This window comes from Quercus suber, unplaced genomic scaffold, assembly GCF_002906115.3.
Source record: "Quercus suber isolate HL8 unplaced genomic scaffold, Cork oak 2.0 scaffold_51, whole genome shotgun sequence".
Classification (NCBI taxonomy): domain Eukaryota; kingdom Viridiplantae; phylum Streptophyta; class Magnoliopsida; order Fagales; family Fagaceae; genus Quercus; species Quercus suber.
Window position 1 is genome coordinate 660350 of NW_027069516.1, and position 18839 is coordinate 679188.

The 18839-nt window shown below is 35.1% G+C and overlaps 1 protein-coding gene across 1 annotated transcript; it reads right to left on the bottom strand.

The window, feature by feature from the left end:
- Positions 1-216: 216 nt before the first annotated feature.
- On the bottom strand, positions 217-6056 carry LOC111999522 (3-ketoacyl-CoA synthase 10). Its single transcript, XM_024031649.2, has 3 exons — positions 5610-6056; positions 3030-3658; positions 217-960 (listed from the first exon to the last, which is right to left on the bottom strand). Exons 1-3 carry the CDS (start codon positions 6018-6020, stop codon positions 378-380), a joined length of 1623 nt encoding a protein of 540 aa, XP_023887417.1. The 5' UTR covers positions 6021-6056; the 3' UTR covers positions 217-377.
- Positions 6057-18839: the final 12783 nt, after the last annotated feature.

Here is an 18839-nt window from a genome sequence, read left to right on the forward strand (position 1 = left end):
AAATTATCAAGAAGTGTGGGATTGGGACCACAATAGTAATAGTGACAATTGAGGATATATAAAACAACTAAGTCTTATCTCAAAATTTCGAAATCAATTATGAATCAAGTCTTATCTCGAAATTTTGAGATCAATTATGAATCTGCCAAAAAAATAAATTGACACCATAAATAGCTATTTCTATAGTTCAACAAAGCAAGGTTCGTAGCAAAAGCGTATATGCCAACTTGCCAATATATCATTTTGAAAAGGAAAAAAAAAGGCAAACCATAGGAGTAAAGTACCAATTAATCCATCAAACTTCTGAATTAACATAATCCAAATGAAGCATTAGTAGCAATACCTTGCTGATTGCCAGCCTTAATTATTAATTAACCCTACAGAGAGAGATTCACAGGGTATCTGTCAACGCAATCGAGCCAGGGATTCCTAGTAGGCTTCCTAACACGACGCATGGCCCTCCAAACCACACTGTTGCACTTGAAGCCAGACCCAAATGCTAGTTGCCAAACCCTGTCTCCTCTTCTCACCCTCTCTTTAGCCTCCAAATAAGCCAACTCGTACCATATACTGCTGCTTGAAGTGTTACCAAAGCGGTGCAATGTCATCCTTGAAGGTTCTATGTTCTTGTCACTCAGCTCAAGGTTTCTTTGTAGCTCATCTAGCACGGTTTTACTCGCCGCGTGCACGCAAAAGTGCTCGAATGCCAACTTATAGTCAGGAATGTATGGCTTCTTGGATGATGGTGATGATGAAGGGTGTAAACCAGGTCCAGTTTTACCACCAAATAAGTGCCTCCAAACCAATGTGCCGAAGAAGAGGAGCTGCTCTGATAAGGGTAGCACCAAAGGTCCAAGTGTGGTGATGTTGGTTTTGAGAGCATCACCACCAATTTCCATTAGGTCTTTGCTCACCTTTAACCCCTTAAATTTTTGTTCATCTTCCTCCTGGTAAACACACCTGTTGCAATATTGCATATTTGTTTTGGTTATTTAATCAAGAACCTAATATACTATACCTAAGATCCTATACTTGACTTTACTTTAAACTTCTTAAAATATTAAATAGTTAATTACTATACAAGATATTTAAATATTATGAAATCAACAATTATTCTTTAACAAAATCAATGAGAATTATTTTATATGTCTAATAACAATAACTCTAAGTACATACTTAATTCAAACTCAATCTCACAACATACTAAAATGTCAAGTTGTGATTAATGCACAATTACTTATTATAATTTTTCTTAACAAAATAGATAAGTAATATAATAATTTTCATTCAAATAGTACATAATGTTGCCAAGAATCTTATAATTTAATTGACATTATTAGCCCATGACATTTTGGCTAAGCGGTCCTAAATTATTAAATTGTACAATGAAATTGACACCTCAAACATGAATGTGTCAACATCCCTAAGTCCCTTCTTTTATAGGCCTCAAATTAGTTGATACTTTTAAGTGGGCTCTAGTTCCTGGCCCACATATGCTTCCCCATCATCATCACATGGACCTGAGTCTACGATTCACTGTCAAGGCTAGTATGGGTTCGGCTTGCGGTACAATTTTAATAAAGGGTCAACCCAAAAGCCTGACCTGATTCCGCTGAAAGTTGGGTATGCACATTTATGGCCTTTATTAAGGTCCATCCGCCACTTTTTATACTTTATTAATTGTGAATTTTGATGACAAATAATTGCATCAAGGAGAAAATTATGACCAAAATAAAAAGAACTATTTTAATTTTTTAAGTACATATTGCAACTTTTTTTTATTTTAGTGTGTTCTCTTGTACTTTTTGAGAAGGGATTTAGGGTACTTGTACTCAAAATAACTAATTTTGTGAAATAAAAATAAATTTGGTTTGATTAAACTGAAAATAATGCTTTAAAAATTTATATAAAAAAATATAAATTGACTTCATTTATAAGTTAAGCTTTACGAAATGAATAGGTGATAAAACATTAGAAGAAGTCAATAAAAAATTAATGACTTTTATTTTATATTTTATTAAAAATTGCTAACTTATATGCAATACACGAAAAAGTTAATTGAAAATATTTATAAGTTTTTTTTTTTTTTTTGAGAAGAGAAAAATATTTTATTAGTTAAATAAGAGAATTTGTAGAAAAATTTTAATATAACCAAATTAGAATTTACTTTAAAAAGATTGAACATAATTTAATCAAAATTTGTTTAGCGTTAGGTTGGTTTATTGTAATAAAACAATGAGTTGTAGTTGGTTTTTATTGACATGTGGTAATAGAAATCAAATTAACATGTAGTGGGTTTTCAAAATTATATGTATCAATAACAAAAGAAAGTATCAACCATAAAGTCAATGACTGCCATTGTTGCAGTGTTTAGGCCTACGGTGGATTTTGGGTAGAGGAATATGAGAGGGCCATCAGGCAGAGAAGAGAGGAGAATTGATCAAACCACCTAGAATTCTATAGGAATGACCGAATCAGATCTGAAAATCAAAAACTTAGAAATCTTTACTATATTCATTTAAAAATAAAAAATAAAAAATTGACATGAGATTGAGAAACATGATGAAGTCTCAAAAGTTTTGGTGGCAAGCCAACTAAAAAATTAACTAACTTTCGTTTTATATATTTTACTAGACTCTATAAAACTCTCAAAGATATGCCAAAAAGTTCGAAATATATATTAAATTAATAAGTTTTAATAAATACAAAGTCAATTGAGTAAAAATTCTTCTAAGTAAATGAGTAAAAATTGACAAACAATAAGTCTAGGGACTTACAGTATTCATGTCAACAATTGTGAAATTATATTTTTAGCCCGCTAAACAAGCTATGATGAACAACAACAAAAACTTATGTTTCTAACCAAATCATGATGACGAAATTAATTGTCAAATTAAAGGTTTGTAGTTTAACTGATATTTTCTAGTAGTTCTAATGAAATTTTTAAGATTTAAATCATCATTTTCCAATTATTGAATTATTAAAAAAATAATTACGACTAAAATTAAATAAAAGCAAGAAAAGCAAACCTGAAACTCCGGTTATCAGCTCCTTTATGGGTGCGAACAATATGTTCAAGGCGGTACTTGGCACGGCGGTAGTCACGGCCACGGTTGGAGAGGAGCACCGCGGAGCATCCCATACGGAAAAAACAATTCGGGATGAGCATGGACCTATCACGCCCTGGGTACCAATTATACCCTACACTCTCAGTGCTCACCACAACAGCACAGTTATTTGGGTTTGATTGAAGCATGTCTCTAGCCAAGTCCACAGCTATAACCCCAGCACTGCACCCCATGCCACCAAGGTTGTAGCTCAGTATGTTACCCCTCATTTTATAGTGGTTTATGATCATTGCAGAGAGTGATGGGGTAGGGTTGAAGATGCTGCAGTTCACTACTAGGACTCCTATATCCTTTGGACGCACCTTGGTTTTCTCAAATAGCTCGTCAAGGGCTCCAAATATCACTGTTGAGGCCTCAGCGCGACCTTCTTTCATGGTTGCACAGTTTTCGGTGGACATGATCACTGATTTTGGGACGTAGGTTTCATCACCTATGCCAGATGACTGTAGAATTCTCTTCTGGAATTGCAGGCTTGCCTCGTCAAACTTGCCTGATTTTCGTGCCAGCTCAATGAACTCCCCCTTGGTCACCTGCATGAAATGAAATTTTCCAGATTATCATATTGATATGAGTTGCTCTTCTTTTAAAATCTTGTATCTTAAAAAAGGAGTCTGATCTCAATTTGTCATGGGATCATATCAACTATCAAGGAATAACTTTTACTTGGTTTTAAATCTTGTATCTTAACTTTTGCTTAATGATATCTCTGTTTTGAACTCACATCAAATTTCAGCTCCAATGTTATTTATTATTTGTTTCATAAATACTTGTATTATATATGATTTTAAAGTTCAAAAAAATTAAAACATAAATATTTTATATATTTCATAATTATTAATCTCTAGTAATACTAATATTTTGCAAGCATGTATAAAAAGATAATATAATCCAACAATAAATTTGTCCGAAAGCACACTCAATCAAAAGTTATTGAGTAATAAAAAATTGACAAAAATTTTATAAAAAAAAAAATGTAACTTAAATCCAACTATTGCCACAACAACAAGAACAACTAAAAATTTAATAGGTTGTAAACAAGCCGAGTCAAGTCCAAGCAAGCTAAGTATTAAAAGTTTAAGATTATTCATTTTATTTTATTTAACCAAAATCAAACTTATCACCAAATAAGATTAAGTGTTCAAAATTGATTAATTTCTTTGTTGAACGAGTCCAAGCTTGTTCATAAGTTACTTAATTAACTTATCTTATTTCTCTATATAGTAAAACCATGACTAAAATTGTTTATCCCTTTACAAATCTAAGCATTTTTATCACGAATGGATTGTTTTTAATATTGATAAAATAAAATTATAATTTGATATCGTATGAACATATTTATAAACTTATATAATCTAATCTCAATTCAATTTCTAATCTTTATAAGTATGTTTTTAAACAAGTATACATATTAAAATATAATGTTATATATAATTAAATGGAGTCTCATGTTAATCAACACATTATTATAATTAAACTTAACTTTTGTTGAATAGTCAAGCATAAACTTTGGCTTGAGCTAAGAAGCACAGGTACTCCAGTTTTGTTCATGTACTTGATGCAAATCAATACCAAATACCTTTGGGATACTCTTGTATGTGGGTCCCAAGTTTTTTTTATTTTCTTAACTGCGGATATGTCTCGAATACAACAGTGATGTAGCCCATTGCTACTTAACAATAATAAAAATATATTTAATAATTAATTAATACATGTTTTCTGGTTGGATCATATCCTAATATGTTAAGGATTGTCACATCATCATATCTTGTAATGTGCCATTCCGGTACTTGTATTAGTACTTCTTAGGGCTTGAGTTTGGTTTGTTTTTTAAATAAACAATCATAACCTTTTTATTTTGCAAGTCTAGTTCCGTTCATTAATAATCTCCAATCAATTAAGTGAACTTATCTAGCCAATTTAATACTCCTTCTGTTCCACTTTATTTGTCCTATTTGAAAAGTCAAACTTTTCAAGGGAACATCATTTATTGTCTTGTTTACTTTTTAAAAATGTATAAACTTTCAAAACTACCTTTAAATAAATTTATCAAAAAATTGAACTAATAAATTAATATGGATATAATAGGAACATTAGTAAATTAATTCCTTTTATTTTTAAAAACAAGACAATATTTTAGGACATCTCAAATTAAAATAAAAAATAAAGACATCTCAAAATAGAATAGAGAACAAACAAAGTAGAACAGAGGAAGTATATTATACCATTCTCTCACATGAAAGTGGACTCTAGTCTCTTGAATAAGACCATCCATACCGTTATGTGAAACCGTGAGAGAGGCTTACCTTTATATGAGCTAGCGAAAGAGATGGTGTAATATACAGGTGTGTATAAATGAGCAGACCGTGAGAGAGTTACTTTTGTGTGAAATATTGAAAGATAGGTATATAGTATATGCATATAAAGAGTTAATGCATGCTCAGGAACTATTAATCTTACTTTACTAAAGGATCAACTCATTACCTTAAGATCATCGTGAGGCTGATAGCACGCAAAATCGACAAGGTAAATGGATCTTGGCCTTGACATAAAGTAGACAGAAAGTGTGAACACAAACACACCAAAGAAACCAAGCACAGTGGCAAGATCATAGCGTGCATCTTCCCACAGCTTCCTCCATAGCTCTTCTCTGCTAAGACTCCCCACCTCTGCACTAAACACAAGGACAAGCACAGGTATGGTAGCCAAGTATATGCCATGGTTTATGAGATAATGGTACCCTAGTTTCACATACTTGAGGTTAACTGATTGAAGAAAGTCTGGTAGCCTTCTTCGGACCCTTACTGAGAATGTTAGAGAGCCAGCATTGGGTCCAGAAGACTCAATCCCTCGGTTGACAATCTCTGTGGATAAGAGATCCTGTTCATTAGCCATGGTTTTGGTCCGGGGATTAGTATTGATTTGAGTTGTGAGGGCATAGGATATATACACTTACATATATATAATCACAAAAGTTTGTTGAGATTACTAAATGCTAGCACCAACTAGATGTGGGTAGTTGAGGTGCTTTTAACTGCATTAAATTCTTCATTGATTGAGAGTGGGTGTATGAATTGAAAAGTCAGAGAAATAAGAGAATTGGCTCTCTCTTTTCTCATGTCATGTTCTAAGTTTTGAAGTCGCCCCTTGTTGCGTTTCTTGTGAAATTAAAAGAGTAGAAACAACAAAGACATGGGGGTAGTTGAGGGTTCACCAGGCACCAGCTTTACTGTGTAATGGATTAAACAAGCTAGCTAGGCACCGGCCTTTGTTTCATTACTTTCACTTTTCATATACATCTCAACACACAGTATAGGGGGACCTACCTTTTCATGTTGTAGATGTAGATACAGCAAATAATGCCGTGAAAAAAATGACAATGTCATTTGTTGAATTGTTAGATAGTGTAAATTTTGATCTAACCAACTATATATATTTATAGGACTTTGTTAACAGGTGCCGACCAGCATTTGTTAATGAACTAGCTGTGGTTTATTTATGATCTATTACAAATTCCACTGCATAGAAAATTAGCAAAATTTTACTTTTTAACTGTGATTTATTACAAAATAATTTGACTTTTTACATTTAAACTAACATACATTTAATACATATTCAATTTTTTCCACATTCCTAAAAAACGTGAATAGTTTATTTTAAATTTGATCACATTAACGGGTGCTGTACAGCACCCTTTGTAATAAAACATTGGGGTGGTTCAAGGAGGAGCTTGCAACAGCATGGAAGCACATCTTTCCCATCACTCCATCCAGCATTGTCACAGGGAATCTCCCACTGGATCATCTACCATAGGCAAGGACACCAAATCCTTGGTGGAAATTTCTCATCGACACGCCGTTGATCTCAAAAAAGGAAGCACAGGAGTTGAATAGGCTAAGGCGGCCATTGGTAATTCCCCACTTGGACGAATCAGATTGGTTAATTCAGGAGAGGAAGGTGATCGATTTCAGGGGTTCAGTTTCAACACATTTGGGGAACATGCCCACGTTGAAACTGTTCCAGACTCTCAAGATAGTCAAGAAATGCGACTTACTCCTGTGTTGCAAAGAAGAAATTCAGGGGATTCTGAATTATATGGTGATGTGGAAACCAGACTAGGTAGCATCCAAGGAACTGTTGAGGAGGTTGGGATGGAGCATGATTGCATCAAACAAGATGGGGACTAATCCAATGGAAATCCCTAACAATCATTGTTCCAAATGAATATTCTGCTATGGAATTGTAGGGGTGCCCTTAATGGGGATTTTAAGAGGAGAGTGTTTGAAATGGATGTGAATCATTTTCCTTCTATAATGGTCATCACAAAGACTAGAGTGGGTGGAGATAGAGGTGCCAGGATCATCGAAAACCTTCCCTTTGATGGTTTTTTTGTCAATGATACCATAGGGTATGTAAAAGGGCTTTGGTTACTTTGAAAAAGAGAGGAGACAGAAGTGTTTGTGCTAGCTTCAACGAAGTAGGAAATACTTGCCACCATCAAGGTATGCAATTTCGAACTTACATGGCTTATTTCATCTATATATGCTAGTCCTCGATTAAATGAAAGAAAAATTTTGTGGTCTAACCTGTCACATGTTGCTAGCTTGCACAATCTGCCTTGGCTCCTCCTTGGAGATTTTAATGAAATTCTGAGTGGGAATGACAAACTGGAGGGTAGGAAAATCAATCTTAATAGGGCTTTTGGATTTTAAAGCCTGCCTTAATGAGTGCAATTTTTTGGACTTTGGCTTCTCAGGGCCAAAATACACATGGTCAAACCTTAGGCAAGTCACTGACCTCATTTTGGAGCGCATTGATAGGTGCTTGGTTAATCCTACTTGGAGGATTCTTTTCCCCAAAGCTAGTGCGACTCACTTACCTAGAGTGTTCTCAAACCACTGCCCGGTTCTTTTAGAGTTAACCAAACCACCTCTTGCTATGAAGGAGAAGCCTTTCAAGTTCCACACTATGCGGATTCATCACCATGAATTCCCTGAGATTGTGAAGAAAGCTTGGGAGCCTAACCTTAACCTCCATGCGGCAATCAATTATTTCACTAATAGAGCAAAGCAGTGGAATAGGTCTGTTTTTGGAAATCTATTTGCACGAAAGAAAAAGGTTTTAGCCAGACTTAATGGTTCACAAAAGGCCTTGTCCAACGGACCCAATAATTTCCTCATTAAATTAGAGCGTAGTCTCATTGAAGAATATAACTCAATTATGAAGCAAGAAGAGAAATTTTTGGCCCTGAAATTCAAATTGAACTGGGTAGCTTATGGAGATTGTAATACCTCCTTTTTTTCATGTTTCTACGATGGTGACGAGGCACATAAACAAAATTCGAAGCCTTTAAAACTCGGTTGGGGAATGGATTAGAGCATTCTCATCAGCTCTCTCATAAAAAATGTCATTTTAACACATCAAAAACCTACTTTATCATTTTACCACATCATTTTATAATTTCCCATTTATCAGATGTTCTATTCTTCAATTTTATACATTAAAATAATATTTACAATACAGTAAAATAATATATTAATTCCTCCCATCATCAACAGCAACAACACTAGCAACAACGGCACAACCACCACCACCACCACTGCTGCAACAACGGCCACCAACAACCACTGCAGCAACATCACCGACAGCTACAACCGGCACAAATCCATATCCACCAATGCCACCTTAAAAAAAAAAAAAAATCCATAACAACCCACCAGATTCATAAACCTCAAAACTCATCCCAAATCAAACAATCCAATCCCAAATCATTGTTATCCTCCAATCCAATTTCTCAAACCAGATCCAACCCCCAAAATCAACCATAAACAATCCAAACAAATAAGGGGAATCAGATCTTAGTGAGATCGGGTAGATTTCAGCGGAGGCAGGTTGCTTGGAGTGGCATCGGCGGAGGCGAGCGGCATCGGCGGAGGCGAGCAGCGTCGGTGGAGGCGGGCGGCGTTGGTTCCAGAGGAGAGGCGAGCTACTTGGTGAGTGGAGGAGGTGAGCTACTGGCGAGTGGATGAGGTGAGCTGCGGGTGGAAAGATCACTGCAGCGGATTGTGAGAGAGGCTGAGATAGAGAGAGAGAGAGAGAGGAGAAAGAAAGGCTGAGAGAAAAGTGAGGGAGGTGGATGAGAGAGAGAGAGAGAGAGAGAGAGAGAGAGAGAGAGAGAGAGAGAGAGAGAGAAAAGGAGATAAAATGCCAAAGTTCTTTCTCAAGAAGTGGTGGATAGAATTGCAACAACTCCCATTCAGCTATTTGGTGAAAAGGAAAACACCATGACTTGGAAATTTTCTCAAGATGGGGATTTCAACCTTGCCTCGGCTTACTACCTAGCTCTACCTGAACAAGCTAATTCGTTTCCTTTCATGGGTAGGTGGGTTTGGGAGCTGGACATGCTGCCAAAAATCAAGCATTTCTTTTGGCTCTATCATCATGGAAGCGTACTTGTTAGGCAGGTCCTTAACAGCAGAGGAATAAGCTGCAACATGGGTTGTCCCCTGTGTCACAGGCAAGAAGAATCCATTATACACGCCCTTAGGGACTACCTTGTTGCAAGGAAATTTTCGTTAAGCATGGGTGTTCCTCAAGCCTTAGCAAACTTTCTTCGCCTCAATCTTTTGGATTGGTTAAAAGCGAATAGTATGTGCAGCTCCCATATCAAAGCTAATGGCATGCCATGGAGTGTTCAATTTCCATTTGCCATTTGGTACTTATGGAAGCACAGGAATTGGACTACTTTCGAGAACACCCCGATTAACCCAAAGCTCCACCAGGTGTGCGTACAGGAAGCCAGAGAATATTACTATTGTGTGGGAAAAAGGCAGAAGCTTAAGCATCGAATTGTGACACTGGTGTGCTAGGCTAAGCCGCCCCTTAGGTGGCATAAACTGAACACAGATGGAGCTTTCTTGGGGAATCCTGGCAAGGCAGGTGGGGGCGATTTAATACGGGATCATCAAGGGAAGTGGATCAAGGGGTTTATGAGGCGTATTGGTCTTGCAACCAGCATTACAACTGAGCTATGGGCTTTGAGGGATGGACTGATGTTAGCAAAACAAATTGGCATAACCCATCTTGTTGTGGAGATGGATGCCAAAGTCATTGTAGACCTAGTTCAATCTAATAAAGCACCTAATAACTCTTATTCATCTCTGGTCAATGATTGCAGGTTTCAAAATGGTTTAAATTATTTTCATTTCAAAATTTTTTACCTTATTCATAATATTTTTTCTTAATGAATTATTTCTACCTTTACTTGTATTGGCCGTTTTCATATGTCTAATTTTTCTTATATAAATTTTTTTTTTCTATCATTTCCTATTTGTTTAGAAACTTTGGATTATTTCCTCAATAAATTAACCTCAATATTCTTTTTATGATTCATCATATCCGCATTTGTTGACTCCATATATTTATACGCAAGCTTAAGGATTTGATCATTGAAAAAAATTTTAGACAAAAATTATGGAACTCTCTATGTTTACCTTAACACAAAGAGTACCCAATGACTAATATTGTGTTAAGTAAATCATTATAATATTGTGAATATTTTGCATTTTTTTGAATTTTTAAAATTTATTTATCAATTTTTAATATATTTTTTTAGACTTTTTATAAATCATTCATAATTTTTATTTAAATCTTGATTGAATCTACAATTCAACCGATGACCCACTGATTAAGACAATTACCCAAACGAGTCAAAGCCTGATCATGTTGATAATTGTATCTCATAATTTGTTAGTGTTTATGTATTTTCATAACGAAGATCAGACAACGCAAGCAACGATCATTTGGAAAGTAATTGTCCCATGCAATTATGATGGGTAGGTTTCTTTGGAAGTTGCAACTATAGTTAATCCTTTGAAATGAATAAGACTTTGATTTGATCAATTCAAAGTAGGGAACTTATCTCCACTATCACTAAACTAGAACTCCACAGTCCTACTCCATTTTTTCTTTTCTTTTCGGGTGAAAGCTATTGTCAACGGAAGATTTTTTTTTTTTTTTTGGCCGGGGGGGGGGGGGGGGGGNAGAGAAAAGGAGATAAAATGCCAAAGAGGAGAGAGAAAATCATTAAAAAATTAATTTTTGCATATAGCATTTCTGAAGTACCATTGCATTTTTAGAATGGAACTGTTCATATGTGCCAAATGTTTTGGCATTTGGCACACCTCATTGAGAGGATTTTTGGTGTTTGGTGTGCCAAATGCCAAATATTTGGCATTTGGCACACCTGATGAGAATGCTCTTACTGATGAAGAGAAAGTGAAAAATCTCATTCTTTTTGGATTCTAGGAATTATTTCAGATGGGGCTGCTAACTTCTCCTTGTGATTCCGAAGTTGCCTCCTTCAACTGCAATTTCTTTTCTGAAGAGGAAAGATCCTTGTTGAGTTCCTCTGTGCTTAAAGAGGAAATCATGCAAGGGCTTTGGGCTTTGAAACCTTTTAAAGCTCCTGGGCCAAACGGCCTTCATGCAGGCTTTTTCCAGAATTTTTGGGTTGATGTGAAACTCTCAATGTGCAAGGAAATCTCCAGTATCTTTGAAAAAAGGGTTATGCCAGATTATCTTAATGAGACATTGATCTCACTTATTCCAAAATGCCCAAGCCTGGAGAGTCTGAATAATTTCAAGCTGATTAGCTTATGTAACTCTATGTACAAAGTGATTACAAAAATTATTGTGGGTCGCCTTAGACCTTGTTTAGACAAATTAGTCTCCCCCAATCAAACTGCTTTTGTGCCAGGAAGAAGGGGTTTGGATAATGTGGTTGTTACTCAAGAGCTCATCCATACCCTTGACAGGAAAAAGGGTAAGGTGGGGTTCATGGTGATCAAAGTGGATCTTGCAAAAGCTTACGATCGTCTTGAATGGTCCTTTATTCGCAATGTCCTTATTGCCTTTCGGTTTTCGAAAATTTTGATGGAGTTGATCATGAGCTGTGTCGTCTACTAGTACGTCCATTTTGTTTAATGGTGGATAGCTCAAGTCTTTCATGCCTACTCCAGGCATTAGGCAAGGGGATCCTCTCTCCCCTTATCTATTTATTCTTTGCATGGAATATCTTGGGTTTTCATCAATGAAAAGTGTGTGAAAAAGGATTGGACTCCCTTGAAGGCATCCAGGCAAAATTTGGATATCTCACATTTATTTTTCGCCGACGATCTCATGCTTTTGCAAAAGCCAACATTCGGGAGTTGAATCAATAAAGGATGTGCTAAGCAAATTTTGCAAGGAATCCGGGCAAGTGGTTAGTGCAGAAAATCCCGCATTTACTTCTCGCCTAATGTTCCTTCAAATATTAAGGAGGATATTTGCAATATTTTGGACATTTCTAAGACTTCAACCTTGGGGAAATACTTGGGTTTTCCCATAAATCATAAAGGGGGAGCTAGGAACAGATTCAATTTCATTGTAGAAAGAATGATATCTAAGCTTACAGGGTAGAAGACCAGATTCCTTTCCTTCGCCGGAAGGACTGTGCTCGTTAAATCTGTCATGGCTGCAGTCCTAAATCATGTCATGCAAGGGGCTACCTTACCAAGTCATTTGTGCGACAAAATAGACAAAATCAATAGGGATTTTCTATGGGGGTCCACTTTGGAAAGGAAGAAACTGCACTTTGTGAGTTGGAGTAAAATCATAAGACCAAAAGAGGAGGGTGGTCTTAGCATCCAGGCAACAAGAGCAAAAAACATCGCCTTGCTTGAAGTTCAACTGGAGACTTTTTCACGAAAATGACTCACTTTGGGCTAAAGTGCTATTAAATAAGTATTGCTCACAGTCGAGAAGGCAGTCTATTGATCCTAACAGGCTCCCTTGTTCTGCTATTTGGGCTACCATCAAGACAGGATTTCCTATATTTAAATAAGGTGTATCTTGGAATGTTGGTAATAAATCTAGACTGAGTTTTTGGGAAAGCAACTGGGTTAAGGGCTGCACTGTGAGGGAGCAGATTTAAGGTCCCTTCATGCTTTAGGAAGAAGCTTTGTCTGTGGCTAATGTTCACCAGAACGGTAGCTGGCAATGGGGAAAATTTTCATTTATTCTTTCTCAAGAAGTGGTGGATAGAATTGCAACAACTCCCATTCAGCTATTTGGTGAAAAGGAAAACACCATGACTTGGAAATTTTCTCAAGATGGGGATTTCAACCTTGCCTCGGCTTACTACCTAGCTCTACCTGAACAAGCTAATTCGTTTCCTTTCATGGGTAGGTGGGTTTGGGAGCTGGACATGCTGCCAAAAATCAAGCATTTCTTTTGGCTCTATCATCATGGAAGCGTACTTGTTAGGCAGGTCCTTAACAGCAGAGGAATAAGCTGCAACATGGGTTGTCCCCTGTGTCACAGGCAAGAAGAATCCATTATACACGCCCTTAGGGACTACCTTGTTGCAAGGAAATTTTCGTTAAGCATGGGTGTTCCTCAAGCCTTAGCAAACTTTCTTCGCCTCAATCTTTTGGATTGGTTAAAAGCGAATAGTATGTGCAGCTCCCATATCAAAGCTAATGGCATGCCATGGAGTGTTCAATTTCCATTTGCCATTTGGTACTTATGGAAGCACAGGAATTGGACTACTTTCGAGAACACCCCGATTAACCCAAAGCTCCACCAGGTGTGCGTACAGGAAGCCAGAGAATATTACTATTGTGTGGGAAAAAGGCAGAAGCTTAAGCATCGAATTGTGACACTGGTGTGCTAGGCTAAGCCGCCCCTTAGGTGGCATAAACTGAACACAGATGGAGCTTTCTTGGGGAATCCTGGCAAGGCAGGTGGGGGCGATTTAATACGGGATCATCAAGGGAAGTGGATCAAGGGGTTTATGAGGCGTATTGGTCTTGCAACCAGCATTACAACTGAGCTATGGGCTTTGAGGGATGGACTGATGTTAGCAAAACAAATTGGCATAACCCATCTTGTTGTGGAGATGGATGCCAAAGTCATTGTAGACCTAGTTCAATCTAATAAAGCACCTAATAACTCTTATTCATCTCTGGTCAATGATTGCAGGTTTCAAAATGGTTTAAATTATTTTCATTTCAAAATTTTTTACCTTATTCATAATATTTTTTCTTAATGAATTATTTCTACCTTTACTTGTATTGGCCGTTTTCATATGTCTAATTTTTCTTATATAAATTTTTTTTTTCTATCATTTCCTATTTGTTTAGAAACTTTGGATTATTTCCTCAATAAATTAACCTCAATATTCTTTTTATGATTCATCATATCCGCATTTGTTGACTCCATATATTTATACGCAAGCTTAAGGATTTGATCATTGAAAAAAATTTTAGACAAAAATTATGGAACTCTCTATGTTTACCTTAACACAAAGAGTACCCAATGACTAATATTGTGTTAAGTAAATCATTATAATATTGTGAATATTTTGCATTTTTTTGAATTTTTAAAATTTATTTATCAATTTTTAATATATTTTTTTAGACTTTTTATAAATCATTCATAATTTTTATTTAAATCTTGATTGAATCTACAATTCAACCGATGACCCACTGATTAAGACAATTACCCAAACGAGTCAAAGCCTGATCATGTTGATAATTGTATCTCATAATTTGTTAGTGTTTATGTATTTTCATAACGAAGATCAGACAACGAAGCAACGATCATTTGGAAAGTAATTTCAAACAGGGGGGGGGTGTGGGGTGGGGAACACAGCAAAAGAGTATTAATTGCTCATCTGCCAACAAAATTTCCCCCTTTTCAATTAGCAGTAATTGCTCAACAAAATTAATTAAATTTTATAAAATATAAACAAATGTCTCTAAAAACCATGTAAATACTGGTTTCAAATAACTCAATTGATATTTTGTATGTCTCAAAATATTTTGTATGTCTGCCGCCGAGCCCGAATATCATGTCAACGAGAAAGACATTTCATACTCAAGTCATGTTAACGAATACTCTTGGGATAATTGTTAATAATAAGGGTAAAATAGAACTTTTGAAAGTTTAGGGACGAAAAACAAACTTTTGTGATAGTTCAGGGACAAAAAACGAACTTTTGAAAGTTTAAGGACGAAAAACAAACTTTTGTGATAGTTTAGGGACGAAAATGATATTTTACCCTTATTAGGGGAGGGTGTGGGGTGGGGAACACAGCAAAAGAGTATTAATTGCTCCTCTGCCAACAAAATTTCCACCTTTTCAATTAGCAGTAATTGCTCAACAAAATTAATTAAATTTTATAAAATATAAACAAATGTCTCTAAAAACCATGTAAATACGTGGTTTCAGATAACTCAATTGATATTTTGTATGTCTCAAAATATTTTGTATGTCTGCCGCCGAGCCCGAATATCATGTCAACGAGAAAGACATTTCATACTCAAGTCATGTTAACGAATACTCTTGGGATAATTGTTAATAATAAGGGTAAAATAGAACTTTTGAAAGTTTAGGGACGAAAAACAAACTTTTGTGATAGTTCAGGGACGAAAAACGAACTTTTGAAAGTTTAGGGACGAAAAACAAACTTTTGTGATAGTTTAGGGACGAAAATGATATTTTACCCTTATTAGGGGGGGGTGTGGGGTGGGGAACACAGCAAAAGAGTATTAATTGCTCATCTGCCAACAAAATTTCCACCTTTTCAATTAGCAGTAATTGCTCAACAAAATTAATTAAATTTTATAAAATATAAACAAATGTCTCTAAAAACCATGTAAATACGTAGTTTCAGATAACTCAATTGATATTTTGTATGTCTCAAAATATTTTGTATGTCTGCCGCCGAGCTCGAATATCATGTCAACGAGAAAGACATTTCATACTCAAGTCATGTTAACGAATACTCTTGGGATAATTGTTAATAATAAGGGTAAAATATCATTTTCGTCCCTAAACTATCACAAAAGTTTGTTTTTCGTCCCTAAACTTTCAAAAGTTCGTTTTTCGTCCCTGAACTAACACAAAAGTTTGTTTTTCGTCCCTAAACTTTCAAAAGTTCTATTTTCGTCCCTAAACTTTTCCAAACGTATTGATTTTCGTCCCTCCGTCTAACAGAGTGCTGACGTGGCTTTGACAGTGTGCTGATGTGAGAGGGACGAAAATCAATACATTTGGAAAAGTTTAGGGACGAAAATAGAACTTTTGAAAGTTTAGGGACGAAAAACAAACTTTTGTGATAGTTCAGGGATGAAAAACGAACTTTTGAAAGTTTAGGGACGAAAAACGAACTTTTGTGATAGTTTAGGGACGAAAATGATATTTTACCCTAAACTATATTAAGAAAATTTTAACATTATTTTTATAGAAAATATGAAAAGCTATCAATAAAATTAATTGTTTTATCATTTTCTCATAAAATATTTTTAAAAATAGTTTATAAACTAATGCCTTAGGACATTTTTTAACATTTCCCATTAATATATATATTAATTTTCCCACCATCCATCTCTCTCTCTCTCCTACAACGTACAAACACTATTAGTAGTCTTCATAGGCTCCTTCAAAATCTCTGTCAACACTCTGGGCCTCGTAACTCTGCCACCACAACCTCGTCAGACACCCACATTTTTCTTCTTCTTGGATCCAACAGGCAATTTCGGTTGGACGTTTTAATGTGAAATTTTTAGTTAGATGCACTATTGTCAAATTTGGTTAGATAAATTTATGACAAACTTTTTTCATGCATGCCCGAATTAAATGACTAATAACTTGTAAAGCCATTACTTCAATTACAAAATAAAAGGTGTTCAAAGTTCAAATTTTGCTTGGTTTAATATGCAGCCTACTATATATATAGTATTTAATGGGCTTATTATAAATTTATAATACATAGTTTCATACAATAAAGATAAAGTCGCTGAAAATGCTTTCTATTATGAAAAAAGTGGTTGAACCATATTAATTCTTAGGTGCTTTGGCTAATTTCTCTCTCTCTCTCTCTCTCTCTCTCTCTCTCTCTCTGACTTTCCAGTTCCAACCTTAATTCTGACAGGTAAATCAGCCATTCCTCTTGTTATTTGGTATCTGTCTGTATTCTGTAAGATGATTAACGAGCAAATGGTAGCTCATTGAATCACAAACAGCCTCCACATGGTGTACCATAAAATTGAGCACAAAATCAACCAAGTCTGGGAAGTCAATAAAGGCTGGCCTACTAAAATTAATGAGAAAATAAATATATGAGAAAAAAAAAAGCTACACATCAAAGAAAAAAAAAAAAAAAAAAAAAAAAAAAAAAAAAAAAAGGAAAGAAGCTACGTTCAGACAAAAGAAAAGAAGAAAAAAATAATAATAAATGAAAACCATCACGTCAGTAACAAAGAAAAAAAATCAAGGAAAAAAAAAATAAAAAAGTCAATACGTCAGTAACAAAGGAAGAAAAAATGAAAGAAAAAAAAATCAACATATTGGAGACTTGAAGGTGAATTTTAAGGATATTTTTGGAAACTCATAAATGAGTTTCTTCCTCTCAGTTTTCTCTCTATTTTGAAAAGAACTTTTTAGTAGGACACGAGAGAAAACATCTAGACCCTATTATTTATTTTTCTTCCTCCCCACCTAACCAAACACACTCTAAAAAAGTTTTTCTTTCTATTTTCTCTCTAAAGTTTTCCATCCACCCTTTTTCACCTCCAAACAAACACAACCTAAATCTCAAATTTTCTTATTCCTTGAGAGCCCATTAAAGATGTGTTGTATGTATCATGGTGTGCATGTCTAATATCATCAACATATCATGTCAACTAGTACTACAATGGTTTTTTACTCCCCTCTCCTTTCTTCATTATTAAGGATGAAGTATGAATGGTGCAGGAAAGGGGATGAGATGTTATATCAATTAGAACTAAATGGAATGTGAGTTGTTTAGAACAAATTGATAAGCATGGTTGTCAAAATCAGGATCCTACATAAGATCGTAGGAGGTAAATGAGATCGTGGATCGTAGAATTGGATCGTAAATCGTAAAATCTTACATTATTTGAGGGAAAAAAAAAATTGGTATGTTAAATAATCACATAAATTATACATTCATAAAAAAAATCAAAAATTTGTATCTATTTTATGTAATTACCATACATCATTACATCCATTTGTAAACATCATTTAAGATGTCAAAAATCTCAAAACGTAACACTCTATTGGGATGCTATTTTTTGTTTGTTTTCAACTAACACTCTATTTTGCTACATTAAAATAGCAAAACTTGATCTATTAGAATATTATTTTTCATTTGAGTCCAACTGAATCTTCTGTTAAGTTAAAGAAAATTACAAGAAACCAAAATCGTTTGAAATTGTTAGAATTGTACGATCCTAATTGATCACTAAGATTCTTGAAAGATTTAGATAGTTTTGGGCAGGTGGAATCGTAAAATCGTAGGATCGTAGGATCCAGATCGGGATTTTGACAACCATGTTAATAAGTGATTACGCAAGAATACGAAGTTTTCAAGAAAAACTCTCAAGCTTATTTTATTCACATACAAAAACTAGTCACAACTGAGATACTAATTGGTATTTATACAAATTGTTTTGAACTTAGCAGCCACTTGATTGGCTCAAGACCAGCCTAATTCCTTTTGCTCTAAGCTGTATTAACTAACTAATATCTTATCTAATTGAAAAATTTTATGGACACAACAAAATCTTACAATATTTTCACAACACCTTTGTTTTTAACCGTGGTGGGTTCTGGTCTAATATTTTATTATTTTATTTTGATATAGGA